General features: G+C 38.1%; 2 protein-coding genes across 6 annotated transcripts; both read right to left on the bottom strand.

Moving 5' to 3' along the window:
• Positions 1–318: 318 nt before the first annotated feature.
• On the bottom strand, positions 319–8,957 carry LOC104609944 (uncharacterized). Of its 5 annotated transcripts, none has more exons than XR_016068683.1 (3): positions 8,604–8,957; positions 4,099–8,506; positions 319–728 (listed from the first exon to the last, which is right to left on the bottom strand). XR_016068683.1 is itself a non-coding variant. In XM_010276389.3 (3 exons), the coding sequence occupies exons 1-2, from the start codon at positions 8,754–8,756 to the stop codon at positions 5,324–5,326; spliced, it is 3,336 nt and encodes a 1,111-aa protein (XP_010274691.1). In that variant the 5' UTR covers positions 8,757–8,957; the 3' UTR covers positions 319–728; positions 5,317–5,323. The 5 variants fall into 5 exon arrangements, 4 of the variants coding, with proteins under 4 accessions (XP_010274691.1, XP_010274690.1, XP_010274689.1 ...); XM_010276389.3 differs by having other exon boundaries at positions 5,317–8,506; XM_010276388.3 differs by having other exon boundaries at positions 319–4,249; positions 5,317–8,506.
• A 1,668-nt stretch (positions 8,958–10,625) lies between these two features.
• On the bottom strand, positions 10,626–15,383 carry LOC148792138 (BRCA1-associated RING domain protein 1-like). The gene is made up of 5 exons (XM_088903728.1): positions 15,378–15,383; positions 11,963–12,079; positions 11,695–11,860; positions 11,420–11,538; positions 10,626–11,291 (listed from the first exon to the last, which is right to left on the bottom strand). The coding sequence occupies exons 1-5, from the start codon at positions 15,381–15,383 to the stop codon at positions 11,160–11,162; spliced, it is 540 nt and encodes a 179-aa protein (XP_088759854.1). The 3' UTR covers positions 10,626–11,159.
• Between the last annotated feature and the right edge of the window lie 1,817 nt (positions 15,384–17,200).

Genomic DNA, 17,200 nt, shown 5'->3' on the forward strand with positions numbered 1-17,200 from the left:
GGAGTTAACAGGCCTCTTCTATTTTGGGCAAAATTGTAATATGATGTAATCTGAGAAAGGGGAATGGTTTAAGGAATGTCCCAATATGTACTAAATTTAATAAATTATTAATGAAATCTTTCTACTGATAAAAAAAGAAAAAAGAAAAAAAAAAACCTAGTTAGCCTTACAAGTTTATCAACTTGTGAATAGTCAATGATATGGTAATTAAGGATATCACTACTCTTAAAGTGCATCTACGGAACCTCTAGTCTAGATATGAAAATAATAGGAGCAATAATACAACTTAAATGAACAAGTTAACTATAAAGATGGAGATGTGCAAACTGCTTGGTCAAGCCTTCATAAAAATCCACAGATAACTAAACATCTCTCCAAATTATAAAATAAAAAAGTCATTCTCGCCACAAAACAACCATAAACAAGTACTTGAAAAATACATAAAGAATAAAAAACAAAAATAACTACAATGATTCAAGGGGACATTTGAACCTACAGAAAAATCATCCCTAGATGCAACAATAGAGGAGCAAACTCTTTTCATTTGTAGTCAAGCAGTGGAGCTTAGCAGTCCCTACTCTATCGTTCTTCTCAAGCCTTGCTCTGTGTCTACTCTTCATGATGTCTTCACAAAACCTGTTCTGTTCTCCATGCTTTTTCTCTCATTTCTCTGTGCCTTAGGCCCTGTTTGGCAATGTTCCCACCTGGTCTTGTTCTTTTAAAAATTCCTGTTCCAGAACAAGAATTTTATTTCTTGTTCTTCAGGAGTAACAGATACGTTTGGCAAATTGTTCTTAGAGAATGAATTTTTGTTCTACAGGAACAGAAATAGCATTTGGATAATGAAACTATTTCTTAACATCAGTTTTGCAAATCCACTCACATTAAGCCTAAAATTAACCATAAAAAACACGTGTCATTGTCATAGCGATGTCTTCATATTGTCACCACCTAATCCTTGATCACTTGAGGATCAAAACAAAACACACAAGCAATAAAACAAAAGTCCAACATGCCATGATGCAACAACACCCGCAAGCAGTAATGGCAATCTTCATGATATTTAACATATAACAAAAGACATAACAAAACACAATGATGGGATTATAGAAGAAACCCCACCCATTCGGCATAACATATAGCCATCGATGGGATTAGAGAAGAAACCACACGCATTCGACACAACATATAACAAATGCAAACAAAATAATACAAGAAAAACGATTTCAGATCGCATCAGTTAGAGATTGTTTATAACTCATCTTTGTGGTGGGAGAAAAATCACACGTTCTTTGGGTGTTGTTTCCATGCAAGAACACCATTTTTTTTGTTCTTCTTGTACAAAATGCGTTTCTACTCCGTGAGAACACCGGGAACGCGTAAAACGTTCTTGCGGAACATTGCGAAACAGGGCCTTAGAAAGCAAGCCCAAATCAAATGTTTGAAACAATAGGCTATGGCTGTAGTTTTTAATGGTAAATGACATATGAAAGGGGAATCAATCCATTCAAAAAAATAGACTGGCTCCCCAAACTATACAGCAAAAACATACAATCCATCTCAGCTTGGCCTACACCAAAGACTCAAAAACTGAACCTGAAAGAACTCAACTCCCAAATAGAATGGAGAAAGAAGAAACTGCCCAATAAATTAGGGAAAAGGAACATAAGGTGGGAAGAAAGAAGAAAAACATTATATTTCTATGCATTAGAAGATAATACTACTAATAAGTGCAAACCATGGTGTTATAGAGAACTAAGACAATGGAACCTTACGAAAAAAGTGGAAGATGATGGTCTGTTAATAATGTAATATTATCTCTCACCAAGGGAGATACGGATCTCTATGTTCTTGTTACCACCGGTGATGCCGACATTGATGGAGAAGTGAAGCATAAACAAACCTGATCTTCTATTAGTATCCTTAGTGACACCTTTGATGAGATTCTCAACGTGGCTGATGGCTGTTCAAATTGCTACAGTGGTCTTCCTTGAACCAAATAGGCATCAATCTTGAGCTTCTTCTTCCCCGACTCATCCAAGCTAAGTTGTTTGAAGTTCCTAGAGAGCTTTCCTCGGGTTCCAAGACTAAAGATGGTCTTCACATTTGGGACAAGAGAGAAAACCGAAAAGGGCTTTTTAGCACAGGAAGAGAAAGCGTTGTAATACCGACAAACTTTTATGTTTCGTGTTTTTGATGCAATCAATGGTTGAAAAGAAACCAGAATGATTACCACTATTGTAGCGAATTTTAGTATTAATGTAGAGTCGATTGCTGGAAGCACCGTAAAAGAGTGTCCTATTATACAAACCACTACTACAAAAGTCACTGCTAAATGCCAACTTTGTTGTAATGAGGTGCCCTTATGTGGTCATTGTGTAAATGGATAATGATCTAAACAAACAACATAATACTGATCAATCATGAAATTCCAAATTAATTTTCAAAATGGGAACCGTAAGTTCTTTCTTCCTTTCTTTCTTTCTTTCTTTTTTGGATCGGCAAAAGGTAAATTATTTTATTAGATTTAATTAAGCAATAGTTAACACAGTTTGATGACAGGGATGTCATCCCCAAAAGCTCTCAAAACTGCAGTAACAAAGAGATCCAAATGGAATAAAAGGTTCCCAAAAGCCCAAAGTACAGTAGGTTACAGGTTTGCCCAAAACAAAGTTTGTCAACTCCTTGCTTTGCCAGAACATCTGCCAACCCATTTGCAGTCCTTATCCAGCCAAAAGTAGAATTGAATTTCTTTGCAAGGGTATCAATTTCCCTAAAAGAATGTATGTATTTCCAAGGAGCCAATCTGAAATTCTTGGACCAGGAAATTACAATATGAAATTCCCTTGCTCTGAGATGTACTGCAAGCCTCAATCCATGTAAGAGAGCCATAACTTCAGCCTGGGCTGAATCTCCAAAACTGATTGGTCCTGAAAACGGGGCCAACACCACTCCATTGTGGTTTCTAAAAAACACCTCCTATTCTTACCCTGCCTAGATTACCCAGATTCTAAACCATTTTTACACTCTCTACAGGTCTAATTGTTTGTGCCACTACGGTCCAGGATTTTATTATGTCATCTGTTGAGAATTCTCAAAAAAAGGTCCATAGTTTTTACCCAATGTGCAGTTTTTACTGTTATGGCTTCAATCAATTTCTCCTTTGATTTACTCTTCTCATTAAAGATTCTTTGATTTCTTTCTTCCCAAACAGTCCAAACCAACGTTGTTCTTGCTGTCCTCCACATAACTCTTCCTCTCTTCTTCTGTTTCCTTAATTGGAGTTGAATAAGCCTACCACATCCTCTGGGGGTCTCGTCTACAACCAAAGAGAGAACAGACATATTTCCATATACATGATACAAAGGGGCAGGTGATAGTAAATGGGGGAGGGTCTCACCAATTTCCTTGCAAAGGACACACATGAGAAGAGAGGCACTTATTTGGCCTTCTTTTCTGTAGCATGTCACAACTCACAAGTGTTAATCTTCCCAAGGATACACCACTTTCTTTCTTTCTTTCTTTTTTTGTGAGAAAAAAGGTGAAGTATTGTATTAAATTGAACAAAACACGCGTAACAAATTGTTCAACAAGATACTGCACAGGGACCACAAGTTCATTATCTTCCCTTCTCTTGGGTGGGGTATAGGAGGCATGGAGAACATCCATACGTCACACATTCATAAAAAAAATCATAAGCTAATTCCAAACCAATATTCTGAAGATTAGAAATGAAAGTAGAGTGCCCTTTTTGAGCTAGCCAATCCACTGACTGATTTCCTTCACACCATGTGTGGGAGTACAAAATGTGAAAGCTAAAAAAAAATGATGATTAATGAATATATGTTAATATGTGATTTTAGATTCTCCCAATGATAAAAGAATTAATGAGTCTTAAACTTAGGATACCAAGGAATAAAATTAAATGAGTACACATAAGAGCCAAGGGATGCAAATCTTATTGGAACTAAGGCTTTAATTGTAACCTACTGTATAAAGCTTCAAAATAATGTAACAAGTAGATCACAATGTAGGAGACTATGATACTAGAGAAATAAAAGTAATAAAGGAATTTTCAATAAGAAGATTTAGGCTTGCCTTATCCTATAGTTGCAGTTGCTCGCTGTAAACTTCAAAGGAACTAATAGATTCAAGATGCTACTTAGGTGATTCCCGCTTGCACCGCTGAGGCTGTTGTTGTATTTGGCATTCTGCATATATGGTGGATAAATGGTGGGCCAGAAGAGCCCTGTAGTGAAGCTTGTGAGTAGATTGAAATAACCACTTACCCCTGTTCTCAGGTTGGAGAGAGAGAAGTGCAGTGGATGCTTTGTAGTCTTGAAGATGTGTTGGTTTCTGGATTTTTTTTTTCCAGATCAGTTAATGAAGTGTCATCCCTTTCAAAAGCTGATGTGATTTGAGGCTCTTGTGTGGAGGTCCCAAAAAGAGAGACAGTGGAGGAGAGAGGGAGAGAGATTTTGATGAACAATATATATTGATTGACTTTTAAAATATAGAAGTTCATAATCTTAATGCTCTTAGCTTTCTAATCACTGAAAAGGGTCCAATGCTGGTCCCAGCTATTTGTGATCTTCAGAGAATTAGTAGACTGGATACAGACCTAAGTTATGGCATTTTTTTGCACAAAGCTGCAACTCTCAGACTCAAATCATGTCCTTATGTTTGTGAGCCCAAGAATTTATCATTACAGCAAGCAATGGCCCCTTTATCTTTATAACCACTCTAAATTTTAAATGCTGGAAAATGTAAATTTAACTTGACATATATGAATGCTGGAGCATATACATCTGAAGCAAGTAGCTCAATGGAAGCATCATCTAAAAGCTTGGAGCATATAAAACAAGGAAAGATCAGAACTAAGGACAAATAACTGAGTAAGATGTTTCCACTGATCAATGATATACAAATATACTGGACAAAGTTTGAAGTGTGATGAACTTTCAAAACTCAGAAAAGTCAAGTCTCCATTCTAACTTTATAAATTGCAGGAGGGCACATCCTAATTAAACTACTTGTGCTGTAGGTTAATGAATAATGTACGAAGTATGTCATTGGAGAAATGAATTCAATATGATCATCACCAATTGTCTTTGCTGTTCTTATCATTCAAATCTGAAAGGGAAGACAGAAGTCATTTTACTGTTCCACAAATCAATGAGCAAGTCCATCAATGAAAAGAATAATCAATTATAAAATTAAAAAAGAAATAAGAAATTAATTTGTTGATATAAATTTTAAGTCTATAGTCTGATTATAACTCTATCAAAAGGATAATAATCATACAGAAATATGTACCTCCACTCTAGCTGTTGTTGACTTTGGCTTTAGGAGGCCGGCCTTGACCTGGACGCTTCACATTCAGAACTTGTGTCTGGCTTGGGCTTGGAGGCTTATCTTGAACTGGATACTTCATCTCAATAACTAGTTTGGATGGTTTGGGCTTGGGAGGCCTACCTCGACGCTTTGGCTGCTGATGCTGTTTCTCCTCTTCTAGTGAGGGACTTGGCTGGTCAAGCTCCTGTGAAGGAAGTTCTTTCTCTAGGAGCATTAAGCCATTTTCACCAGTGACAACATGTGACTGCAGTGTCTCAGATCTAACTTCTACCTCTTGTTGCTGTAGTTTCTGCTGTTCAGACACTGGTGCCTCTGGCTTGGGCTTTGGGGACCTACCTTGGTCTGGATACTTCACCATGAGAACTGGTCTAGTGTACTTGGGCTTGGGTGGCCTACCTCGGCGTTTTGGTTGTTGATGCTGCTGCTCCTGCTTCAATGAGGTATGCTGCTCTTGCTGCTCCTGCTCCAGTGGAAACATCTGTTTTTCTTCAACCACAGAAGGCATCTTCTTGATCTCACTATCAGTAGATACAGAAGTACTAGGTAGGACCATCAACCCATTATCAGCAGTAGTATCAGCACATGGTTGCATTGCCTCAGTTCCCCCATCTTTTTCTTGTAGCTGTTGTTTTTGTCTATAAAACTGTTTTTTGGTAGATATACACTTACCAGGCAGGACCATCAACCCATAATCAACAGTAGCAGCATATAATTGCATTGCCTCAGTTCCCCCACCGTTTTCTTGTAGGTTTTTTCGTCTATAAACTTTCTTAGGATACCTACCTTGTTGCCTCAGTGGCTGATTCTGTGAGGGCTCCTCCTCCACTATGGTTACAGGTGGCCCATTAGGCCGGTTCATCAACTCATTATCATCATGGCGATCTTCCTTTAGACATTTATGTCCATAGAATTTCTTTGGATACCTACCTTGTTGCCTCAGTGGCTGATTCTGTGAGGGCTCTTTGTCCCTTATTACAGTTGTAGGTGGCCCAGTAGGTTGGTCCATCAGCCCATTACCAGCATCATAGCACTCTGCTTGCTGTCCCTGTAGATGTTCTTGGTGCTCAATATCTCGTATCCTCCATGACTGTTGATGGTCTGAGGTTTCCTGCTCTTCAATTAGAGCCATAGGTTGGCTACCGGGTTGGTCCATCAATAAACAGTCATTGTCCCTAAGATGTGGTTTCACTTGTTGCTCCTGCTCCTGCAAAGTGAGTTCCTTTTCAATCAGAGAGGGCACCTCCTTGATCATAGATGTAATAGACTTGCTACCTAGAACCATCCAATCATGATCATCAGCAGTAAATTCACATGGTTCAATTTCCTTGTTTCCCACTTCCAGTTGTAGATACTGCAGTTTTGGCTCCTCTTCCATTACACTCAGAGATGGCCCACTTAGTGGATCCATCAATCCATGATCATCAACAAGATTATGCTTTGATTGCTGCTGCTCTTGCTCCAGTAAAGGGGTCTCCACATCAACCACAGACAGTTGCTCCTCTATAAAAGCCATACCATAATCATCATCAGTAACAGAAAACATCACAATTTCACTATTTTCCTCGTGTTTTGTTTGTAATTGATATTGCTGTCGGCACATTGCTTTCTTATGATCCCTACCTCGTCCTCTTGGCACTGTTTTCTTATAACGCCTACCTCGTCCTCTTGGCTTTTGCTGCTGCTGTGAGGGCCCTTTCTCTTCCATTACAGCAATAGAAGCCCTACCCAGTGATGCCACCAAGTCATGATTATCATTGTCCCCAGAGCATGATGGCATCAACTTAATATCGCCTGGTTCTGGTGTTTCTTCTCCTTGCCCCTTCTCCCGTGAAGAGGGCCCTTTCTCTTCAATCACAGAGCTGGACTTACTACATAGGATCATCAGCCCATGATCATCAGTAGTAACATCACATGATTCAACTGCTTTATTTTTCTCTGCTTTTTCTTGTAGTAGTTGTTGCTGTTGTCTAGGCAATTGTTTCCTAGGAGGCCTACCTCGTTTCCTCTGCTGCTGCTGTGAAGGAACCTTCTGTTCTATTAAAGCTGTTTGAGGCCAAATAGACCAGTTCATCAACCCACCATTACCATTGACATTACGCTCTGGTGTCTGCTCCTGCAAAATGAGTTCCTCTTCTTCAATCACAGGTCTCTTCTCCTCCACCAAGGCCCTATTACAATTGTTGGATAAGACAGTCAACCCATGATCATCCGGGGCAACAGGACATGATCGCATTGACTCAGTTCCCTCGACAAAACTCATACCATGATCATTATGATTAAGCTTTGGTTGCTGCAGCTGCTCCTGCACCTGTGAGGGTGGCTCCTCGATCATAACCATAACATCAGCATCAACAGTGGCACATGATTCTATTTCCCCTTTTCCTTCTTGTCGTTGCTGCAAGGGCTCCGAGCCATGCTCATCGACGATACCAGAGGATGAAGGAATCGGATTGATTTCCGCTTGTTCTTTTGGGGGAGTCTCTGTTTCAAGTCTACGTTTCTTAGCAGACCTTCCCCGTCGCGTCGTCCATTGTTGTTGTTGCTGCTGCTTGGAGGGCCATTCTTGCATCACACCTGTAGGTGGCTCGGACGGTGGATTCACTGGCCCTTCATCATCACCGTCCAAGCATAACGGCATTAACTCACTCCCCACTCGTTCTTGTTCTTGGGCTTGTCGTTCAGACCTCCTTCTCATGGAATGCCTTGTAGGCTGCTGCTTCTGTAAAGCCTCCTCCTCCATCACAACCGCAGCTTGCCTCCTTTGTCGGACCTTAGCGCCATTAACAACATCGCTAGAACATCTACTTCGACATCTGTGCTGCTTCGGATGCCGCATCTTCTGTTTACAATCCTCTTCTTCGTCTCCTTCTGTTCCTTCCTTCTCCTCCTCGAAGTCTCGATAGTTGCAGTTAGTCTTCCTGCGTCGCTTTGGAGGGTGAGAGTTAGGGTTTTGACCTGGTTCGAAGAGGGAATAACGGGAACCAGAAGATTCAACGATCTCACCCGCCTTGGTGAGCCTGGCGAGATGGAAAGGCAGAATGTGGGAGTGAGCCCATGGAAGACCATTGTAGTTTGCTTCGATGTATTTCGAAATAGAAGCTTCACTGGAACCACCCTCTTCGTTCAAGCTCCTGATAGCACTCTGTATCATCTGAAGACCACCCGGCCTCCAAAACATCAAAATTCAAGAAACCCATGAAAGAAAAAGGAACAAGGATCGAAAGAAACCGAAACAAGACTCCACCTACCTCAGCATAAGGGAGGTGAGTTGGGGTGCGCAAGATGACAGTGGATATAGAGCGAAGATGGTCTTCGATGAGCTTCCTTCTCTCTTCTGACAGGCACTTGTTCTTGCTAATGGCAATGGCGCGTGCAAACACTGCTTCCCTGAACCTTTCCATGGCTTTGTCCCAGTTTCTGAGCTGTTGCTTTCCTGTTGTCAAGAGGAGGGCTTGGCCGTGGCGGGTGGTGCTTCTGTTGGGATACGACTCTTCTGCGCTTCCCGTAAATTTCTAATTCAGCTCCATTGTTATCGGAGATATCAGATAAGGACCTTGGGTGTCGCAGGTTTTCTACTGGGCAATGAGTAGGACTCTGTTCAACAAAATAGTCAAATGAAATAAAAAATTGGGAATTGTCAAAAAAATTTAAATTGTCTAAAATTCACCATGTCCCTAACTTTACGTGACAGTGTTAATATATTACTATTTTAACCTTATAAAATATAAAATGTATAGAAAATAGATTAATGGATGTTAATATATTATCATTTTAATATTTAAACATGAAAAAGGTAAAAAGTTCAAAAAAATATTTTTAAATATAAAATACATAAAAATATAAAAAATTATAGAAATTACAAACAAAACAAAAAAAATGATTTTCAAATTATAGAAACTATAAAAATTGAAAAACAAAATTAGAAAATAAAAAATGTAGAAAAAATACTAAAAATTATAGAAAAACAAAGAAGTTGTAAATAAATAACAAAAATATAGGAAATTTTATAGATTGTAGAAAATTTTAAAATGTAAAAAAATAAAAATTATAACAAAAGACTAAAAATGAAAATGTGATTTTTTCTCTAACTCGCCATTGAAGGATAATTTGATCATGAAAGTTGTTATTTACATTAACATGACACCTTATTGACTAAGGGTGTACTAACATAAGTGAGTTTTAGAAAATAAAAACTTATTGACACAGTGAGTTTTAGACATTTTGAAAAATTGTGATGAGTTGAAGAGAAATGTAAAAAAACTCGTAGGAGTTTTAGACAATTTCCCTTTTATAGAAAAATTCCCAAGAAATACCCTATAATTTAGGCCTAGTGCACAAATACATGGCATTAACATCGTTAGAATGCAAAAAGACATAATTAGCCACACGCAGGTTCAACAATGTATGAACTGTTTTTTGAAATGACGAAAATGACCCCAGCTATAATCCTTTCTCTATAGGTGGGAACCACGGTTCACCCACTCTATTACCTGGTTCCGAATAAACCAGTTCCACACGCCGGTAACGTCAAGTGGAATACGATGCCGGAAAAGTTGAAATCGACGAGTGACAAACCAGAGCGTCGTACGAAGATCTGCTCTGTGTATTGTGAAAGAAATTGCAGGAAGAAATCACATCTGCTAATGGTACCCCTTTTTCTAACTCGACCGTTGCCAAAGAAGACGACCTCTTGTTGCCGGTGCCGGAAGGGACGACCCTGGTTCAAGTCCCGGCAACAGAATACATTTTTTTTGTCCGACATCAAAATCATCTCAAGATGCTCAACGATAGAAACACCAACGACTAAATGCTGCAACCTGCAACAGCTCCACTTTAGGACCTTGTGCCATCCATAAATGGCTTCCAAATCATTTTCCGGCCAAATCTCCTCCGCCCTAAAACCCGCCACCACCAATTCATATTAATTCCTCGATGAGCAGACCCATGCCTCACAAACTGCCTTCAATTGCACTTGGGATCAATCAGACATGGTAGTGAACGGTTTTAACTTACAAGTTACATCTTAATATCTTTGACCTGGGAGGTTACAAAAACTGTTAAGTATCTAGATCAATTTTGACAGACTGAATTTGAGCCTGCTGCTTCAAGGGTTGTCATTCTACATCCAGTAGAATAAAAGGTCAGTCGCATTAATAAAAGTTCTAGATTATCCGTTATTCTGTTTGATTGAATCATTCCTTTGGCCGGTTACAATAAAAGCCAGAATTTAGATCTTGTGCAACAAAAGCATAGATAAAACAAGCTTATCATGAAAACAAAACACATGCTGAACTCTGAAAGTAATACCAAAGAAACCCTGCATTACAACATTTAATTTAACTTGTACAATGGAAAAAGCCCAGATGTTCTTCTCGTTTTGTTCCAGGGCTAAAAGTTAGCCGGTGAGCTTCTCTAGAAGCAAACCAGATATCTTCACTATTTGCCAACCAACCCAATTACAAGGCTTCTACATTCTAATTTATAACCAAAAAAAAAAAAAGATGAAGCTGGAGGTTTGAAGAAACAGATTACAAGTTAATAAACATGGTAGGTAGTCTGCCACAGTTAAACAAGTTGATTCTAAAATAGTCTATAAAAAGTCAATGGATTGTAATTTACAGGCAGCGATCGATTCCAAAAGCCATGTATGACCAATGACTTTAGCACCAATTTCACCAGCCAGATTTTCTGCTTCCCTGCGCCTTTTGTCGATAACAGAAAACTCGCTTAAGTTGCAAGTCTGTGGAGGATCAAGGCTGTACACAACCAAAGGTCGTTGGAGTTGCAAGTGCATCATCACCTTGCTAGACTGAGCTGACCTTGTCCTCCAGGAGAGTACCCCCTGCAGCCTTCACCAAATCCTCCAAGTATTCCTTGTAAGAGGGAACAAAATCACCACTGAAACAGAACTTTAGCCCATGAAAGAGCTTTGGGGCCTGCACAAGAAATACAAATATTATTAATCCTTGATAGCTATGTCGTGTGCCTGCATTGTGTACTTATCCATGTCTGTGTGTTGTATTTGTGCGTGCATGCATGCATGCATGTGTGAGAGGGAGTATACATTATCCATGACTCTGAGCCTGCCATTTTTGGGGCCATCACAACAGCCATGAATATCACGGCCAACTTCGCAAGGCTCTTCATCTACAAGATCCATAGCTTCCATGCATGCTCTTATCCCTGCCACCAGGAGCATGTATGGCATTAGCATAAGAGAAAAAATACTAACTTATACAATGAAAGATAAATGAAAAAAAAAAGAGAAGAAAACTGACATAATTAAACCTTAATACACTAGTAACAATAATGCATTATGGCAAGCAAAACGAGGCTTACAATCAATATTCAGTATCCATCTCCCATTTAGGATTGCCTTTAGTACTTTTAGTGTCCTGCTGCAAGCACCTATCTCATCTGTGGCTGCAATGACATGAGTGACATTTGGTATCCAAATCTTAGAAACAGTTGCACCAGTAATTCTTGCAAACTTGTTCAAGAGATTCTGCAAAATAGTAAACAGACAAATTGGTTCAGGTTATGAGAAATACACCACCACAAGGCAGTTCTGCACCAAACCATAAACCAAGGGCCTACACTAACTTACCTTCTCTCCAACAGAAAGAGCAGAACCACATAGAACCAGCTTTTTACACGTATCAGCTGAAGTGACCCAGGATCTGTTAGCTTGATTACTATCCCTGGCAATATATGGTAAAGAAATCTAAAGGTTTGAAATGTTTTAAGATCTCTACTTTTGTCTTACTCACTTGTGACCAAATCTAAAGGTTTGCCAGGGAAAATGAGATAATTCTTTTGTTAGATATAAAAAGAAAAATTTCCATTTCTTAGCTCATAATTGCACGAAGGCTTTGGTATATTTGCTTCTATTCTCCATAAAATCTGAATCTTGTAACCAAATTATATATATATATATATATGTGTGTTTGAAGATTTCTACTCGCCCTCATCAATGCTCAGAATTAGACCTTTCGCTCTCTCATAACGGACGACCTGACAGGCTGACATGCAGCCACTCAGCCACTCTGGCACGATTGCTAATTTATGAAACTGATCAGACGTTACGGGTTTAAAGCTTACCACCTTCTTTGTCGTTCATTCAACCTGCGTGTGAACAGTCTCCTCTCCTCTCCTCTGTCGTTCCTTCAAGTTGCAGTTGATCGAAGCTTACCACTTACGCGAGCAAGAGTAGGAGGTCAGAAAATTACCATGGAGGTCGGAATGAAAGGCTACGCTTACCACCTGTGAACACTGTGCTCGGAATGAGGGCTATGCTTACCATCTGTGAACATTGTGCTCGGAATGAAGCTCGAAATGAAGGGAAAGGGAAAAAATAAGAAAAAAGGGTAAAATGGTCCGAAAATTATCATAGAGATTAGTTTTGGCATTATGAAAACATTTAAATCGCACCTCACACGTGATGGTTTTGACTAACGGTGAATTAACACCACACCAGGTACTGATTTGTGGCAAATTGAAAGTTTGGGTATTAAGATTGTCGCATTTAAATGTTTGAGTACTAAATTAACCCTAGACCTAAAGTACAGGGTACTTATCAGAAACTTTTCCTTTAATTAATTAGCTAAAAATCGTCTAGTTTTTCACTAATTATTCGAACTTGGTTCGTACAAAGCTTTGAGTCAAGTTTGAGTCTAGCTTATATGCTTATTTATTAAATGAATTGAGCTTGAGATATTAATTTTTTAAATAACAAAGAAAAAATAAGTTTTTATATATAATTTTTTACTTTTATAAAGCATTTGATTCATAGTTGAACTAGAACCAAGCTAAGTTCAAGTTTATGAACTTTTGACTCGAGCCAAATTTAAATTTAAATCTTTAGCTCGAACTCAAGCCTTATACTATCTTAAAGAACTAGTTATTCAGCTTGGATCGGCCAGAATCCACCCCAATCACCGCGAGTGACCATGACCACTTGTTTGTGCGAAACAAGCCATCATCTCAATGCTTGCACATTGACTCATCGGCCATCGCTCATAAAGTCATAAGATTGGAGACAAAGAAAGAACAAAACCTCTAACTTGTGTATTGTAGTTTCTCAGTTAAAAGTTAAAACGTGTTTTGGTTCGGTCAGAACTTAGAACTGCATATCAAAAAGTAATCCCTTCTGAGAGTTTCGGAAACTGAAACATTGGAAAAAAAAGAGTTGGGCCTTACGCATCCCCCAAAATCAAATATCTTATTTCGATAGCATTGCTGTTAGAGATGTGTTAGCTCATTGTGGGATGGCCCGGCCTGCGAGAAGGATTCTGAATCTATCACCTATGCATTGCTGTGCTGCGGTCATGCTAGGGCCTTTTGGTTTGGGTGTATAGCAATGTGCTATTGGTTCTAAGCGCTCCAACGTTATATACTGGTGGAAATAGTGGCCAGAGCAATGTGCTATTGGTTAGGATTAGCTGATGATAATGACAATTTGCTTATTTTTTCTGTTGTTCTAATTTTAGTGTAATTGGAAAGCTCGAAATGACTTTATTTTCAATGATATTACTCTTAAGCTATATTTGGTTTGAAGGAAAAGGTAAGGAAATGAAGGAAAAAACAGAAAAACCTATACAAGGTTTATAAAGGTTTCCTCGTCTTTCTCTTCCTTTCCTTACATTTCCCCACAAGACATTGTCTCTGTTTAGGGGTGTTGGTCCTCCGTTTTTTTGGAATCCTCCAAAGCCATTTTCTTCAAGGTAAACATGGATGGAAGCTTTGTCAGGACCGGGTTAGGTGGTTTTGGGTTTGTTATTAGATTTGGAACCAATGCCATATGTCGTTTACTAGGTTTTTTGTTTGGTTGAGAAAATGTTTTTGGGTAAAATACAAAATCCTCCCCTAAAGTTTCTAACAATCATAAAAACTTTTCCTATATTTTCACTTTAGTAAAAGCCTCCCCTTAATTTTTAAAAAAACCTGACAAAAACCTCTATTCCGTTAATGATCAAGACAGAAAACGTCAATAGTTATGAAATTACCCCTAAGCCTTAGTTTGGAATGAGTACAAATGCAAATATGTAGAGTTCAAAACCTTGTATTTTGTATATATTTGTGCAGTACATATTTGTATTTGTACTCCTTCCAAACTGAGCCTAAGTATCATTTAACTATTCTGCAAGTATCATATTTGCCCTCAAACGAGCAACACTTCACATTTTCCTTTTCTTTTTTGTCAGATTAGAAGAATGTAAATCCTAAATTTGCAGCGGTGCTATTGATCGGAATATTCCACTTCTCGGATATTCATCCATTTTCCGGCAATTGTTCTTCATTGGAGACTATCGTTGACTAGCGAGTGTTATCATATTTCCGTTTTGAAGCTTACTATCTGTATTCATTCTTTGAAAATCCAAGGAGTTCGGTTTCTCCACTGAGCTAAGGGTTCAACGTCTAAACAGTTAGGGTGTTCATATGATTTCAGTTTGTTTGAATGGATTTTTATTGGATTCGAGTGGGGTTTATTGTAGTTTATAGGTTTTCTTTGCTTCGTTTTCTTCGATTTTCGTTATTTTAAATTTTCATTGGTTTTTATTTCTCTATTGTAACTCATTGTTTGACTTCATCAAACTTCACTCCAATTCATTGGTCTATATTAATCAGTGCACAAAATTACATAAAGAGAAATAAGAATCAGAAATATGATACATTTTTAGAACGGTGCAAATAATTATAATGCATTGGAATTTGACCTTGGAAATTTGCTTAAATCGATTCATATCCATATTTACAAGCTTAAACCCCTCTCTCCCTTGGTTATTCAACAGAAATTTTCAGTCACTAAGGTTAATAGGGCATTCAAGGATTTTGCTCTCCGTTACAAAGCAAGAATCCCCACCTCATTTTGCCAAAAATCAGTGTTAAGACATCGAAAATTGAGCAACACTGACTGAATAATGTCAACGGCTACCTCACTGGCTTTGTAACAGAGGTATAGTGTCAATGGCTACCTCGTTGGTTTTGTAACAGAGCAACACTAGATAAAATTCAAAAATTACCTGCATCGGCGGTATACTGTCATGACTACCTCTCCTTGATTGAAAGAGAAGGAAGAAATCGTCAAAGATGAAGAAAATGGAAAAGAAAAAGAAAAAGAGAGTCAATAGAATTCCTTGAACCCTTGTGCTGTGTTCCTCCTACTACTCTTCAGACTTGATAAATCGGAATAAGAAAAGAGGGTAAATAGGACGACATGAGAGGAAAGAGGATAAAATGTCGACGGAAGTATTTTAACAAAAATAGATGCAAACTAATTTGAAAAAGATAAAATAGGTATTTGAAAAAAATTGATTCATCATTTTAACGTTTTCCGTCTTGATCGTTGACGGAAAGAAAGTTTTTGTCGAGTTTTTAAAAATCTAAGAGAAGTTTTTGTTAAAGCAAAACTATATGGGAGGATTTTATGATTGTCATAAACGAGAGGATTTTGTATTTTATCCTTTTTCCTGATAAAACACCAAAAACGACATTTAAGAGCATGGAAATAGAAAAGCCCACTATGCAAGACAAAGGGAATGAAAAGTGTAGCAACAACCCTTGGACGTGTCAGATGACACAATCGAATGATGAATGAATCCCTTAAAAGCATGTTATGACAAAGGAATTGGGATTTGTTCCTCACACAACGACCTCACAGACACACCCCTCCATAGTTTATTGAAAACATTTCTCGTAAATAATAACACATAAGTATAAAAGATGTTCCCAGTACATAGTGGGATGTGCCTTTGAGGTCAATGTGAAGTGCCCTATGTGAGGAGCAGATCTGGTCTCATGACAAAGATAAAGAAACAATAGTTTGATGAATAAATTGGCAGAAGTTGAGATAGTAACCAATGCCCTCACAAGGAGATATGTTGAGAAAAGGGATGCCCTAAATACCACAATTCCCTTGAGGGACACGTGGCGAATGCCCCCACTTTGCGTAATTGGTAGTAAGTCCACTCGTCACATATAAAAGGCAACAAATCATTGTGATCCACAATTGTCCAATATGGAACTTTCAAAGGATAGAAGATTTTGTAACCACTCCCTTCTCCCTAACCTCGTAGGGAGAAAGGAGACCCCTATTACAACCAAGAGTGTGAGAGGGTGCTATTCTTTTATCCTTTAGACTCATCCCCTCAGTACCACAACCTACTTGGCCAAAGGGAATTTTCTCAAATCACACCTTTCCATATTTGTTAGACATGGTTTGAGAAAATGTTTTTTCAGAAAAAAATGTATAATCAAATATCATGTCTGCTCTAAAAAACGGATTTCAAACGTGATGTTGACGTGGTGTCATTTTTCAAGAAAACAACTTTAGTTCTAAATAATGGCTAGGAACATATATTTGCTACAAATCAGATTGAATGAACAACCAATTTACACATAATTGTCAATAACTATGGACCCCATGATAAATCGATTTTAACCTTTCCACCTAGGTAAGTTGCCAAAAACATTATAAGGTAAAATTGCCTCTTCTAATAATGAAATTTATAGATAAAAGTGACCAATTATTTAATTTGTCTGGGAAAAATTATGATTAAAAGAATATGGGTAAATGCATTACTGAGGTAAGGATTACCCAGTTGATGAATGGCTTACTGAAAAACAAAAATGCCCAAATGTAAAGTTTTAGCCATATAGGTGATTGGATTAATATAGGAGCAAAATAAAGCATTAGTCATATAGGTTATGCTTTAGCATGATTTCAAAGAAAAATCTTGATGAATTTTGTGATGGTAAAAATCATTTTAAGCTTGGATAGATGAAAATAACTTCTATTAATTCATTTTACTCACCACTCATTCAAATAATTGATTATTCAAAGCTG

Source organism: Nelumbo nucifera, chromosome 4, assembly GCF_055504915.1.
Source record: "Nelumbo nucifera cultivar China Antique chromosome 4, China Antique-T2T, whole genome shotgun sequence".
In the NCBI taxonomy this organism is placed as follows: Eukaryota; Viridiplantae; Streptophyta; class Magnoliopsida; order Proteales; family Nelumbonaceae; genus Nelumbo; species Nelumbo nucifera.

Excerpts from the sequence above, each read along its gene's own strand:
- LOC104609944 (XM_010276389.3), bottom strand. The coding sequence starts at position 8,756 with ATGGAAAGGTTCAGGGAAGCAGTGTTTGCACGCGCCATTGCCATTAGC. Across the intron at positions 8,507-8,603 it reads CTCACCTCCCTTATGCTGAG|ATGATACAGAGTGCTATCAG; the intron begins GTAGGTGGAGTC and ends GGTGGTCTTCAG.
- LOC148792138 (XM_088903728.1), bottom strand. Across the intron at positions 11,861-11,962 it reads CTCTTTCTGTTGGAGAGAAG|AATCTCTTGAACAAGTTTGC; the intron begins GTAAGTTAGTGT and ends ACTATTTTGCAG. Across the intron at positions 11,292-11,419 it reads GGCTCAGAGTCATGGATAAT|GCCCCAAAGCTCTTTCATGG; the intron begins GTATACTCCCTC and ends TTTCTTGTGCAG.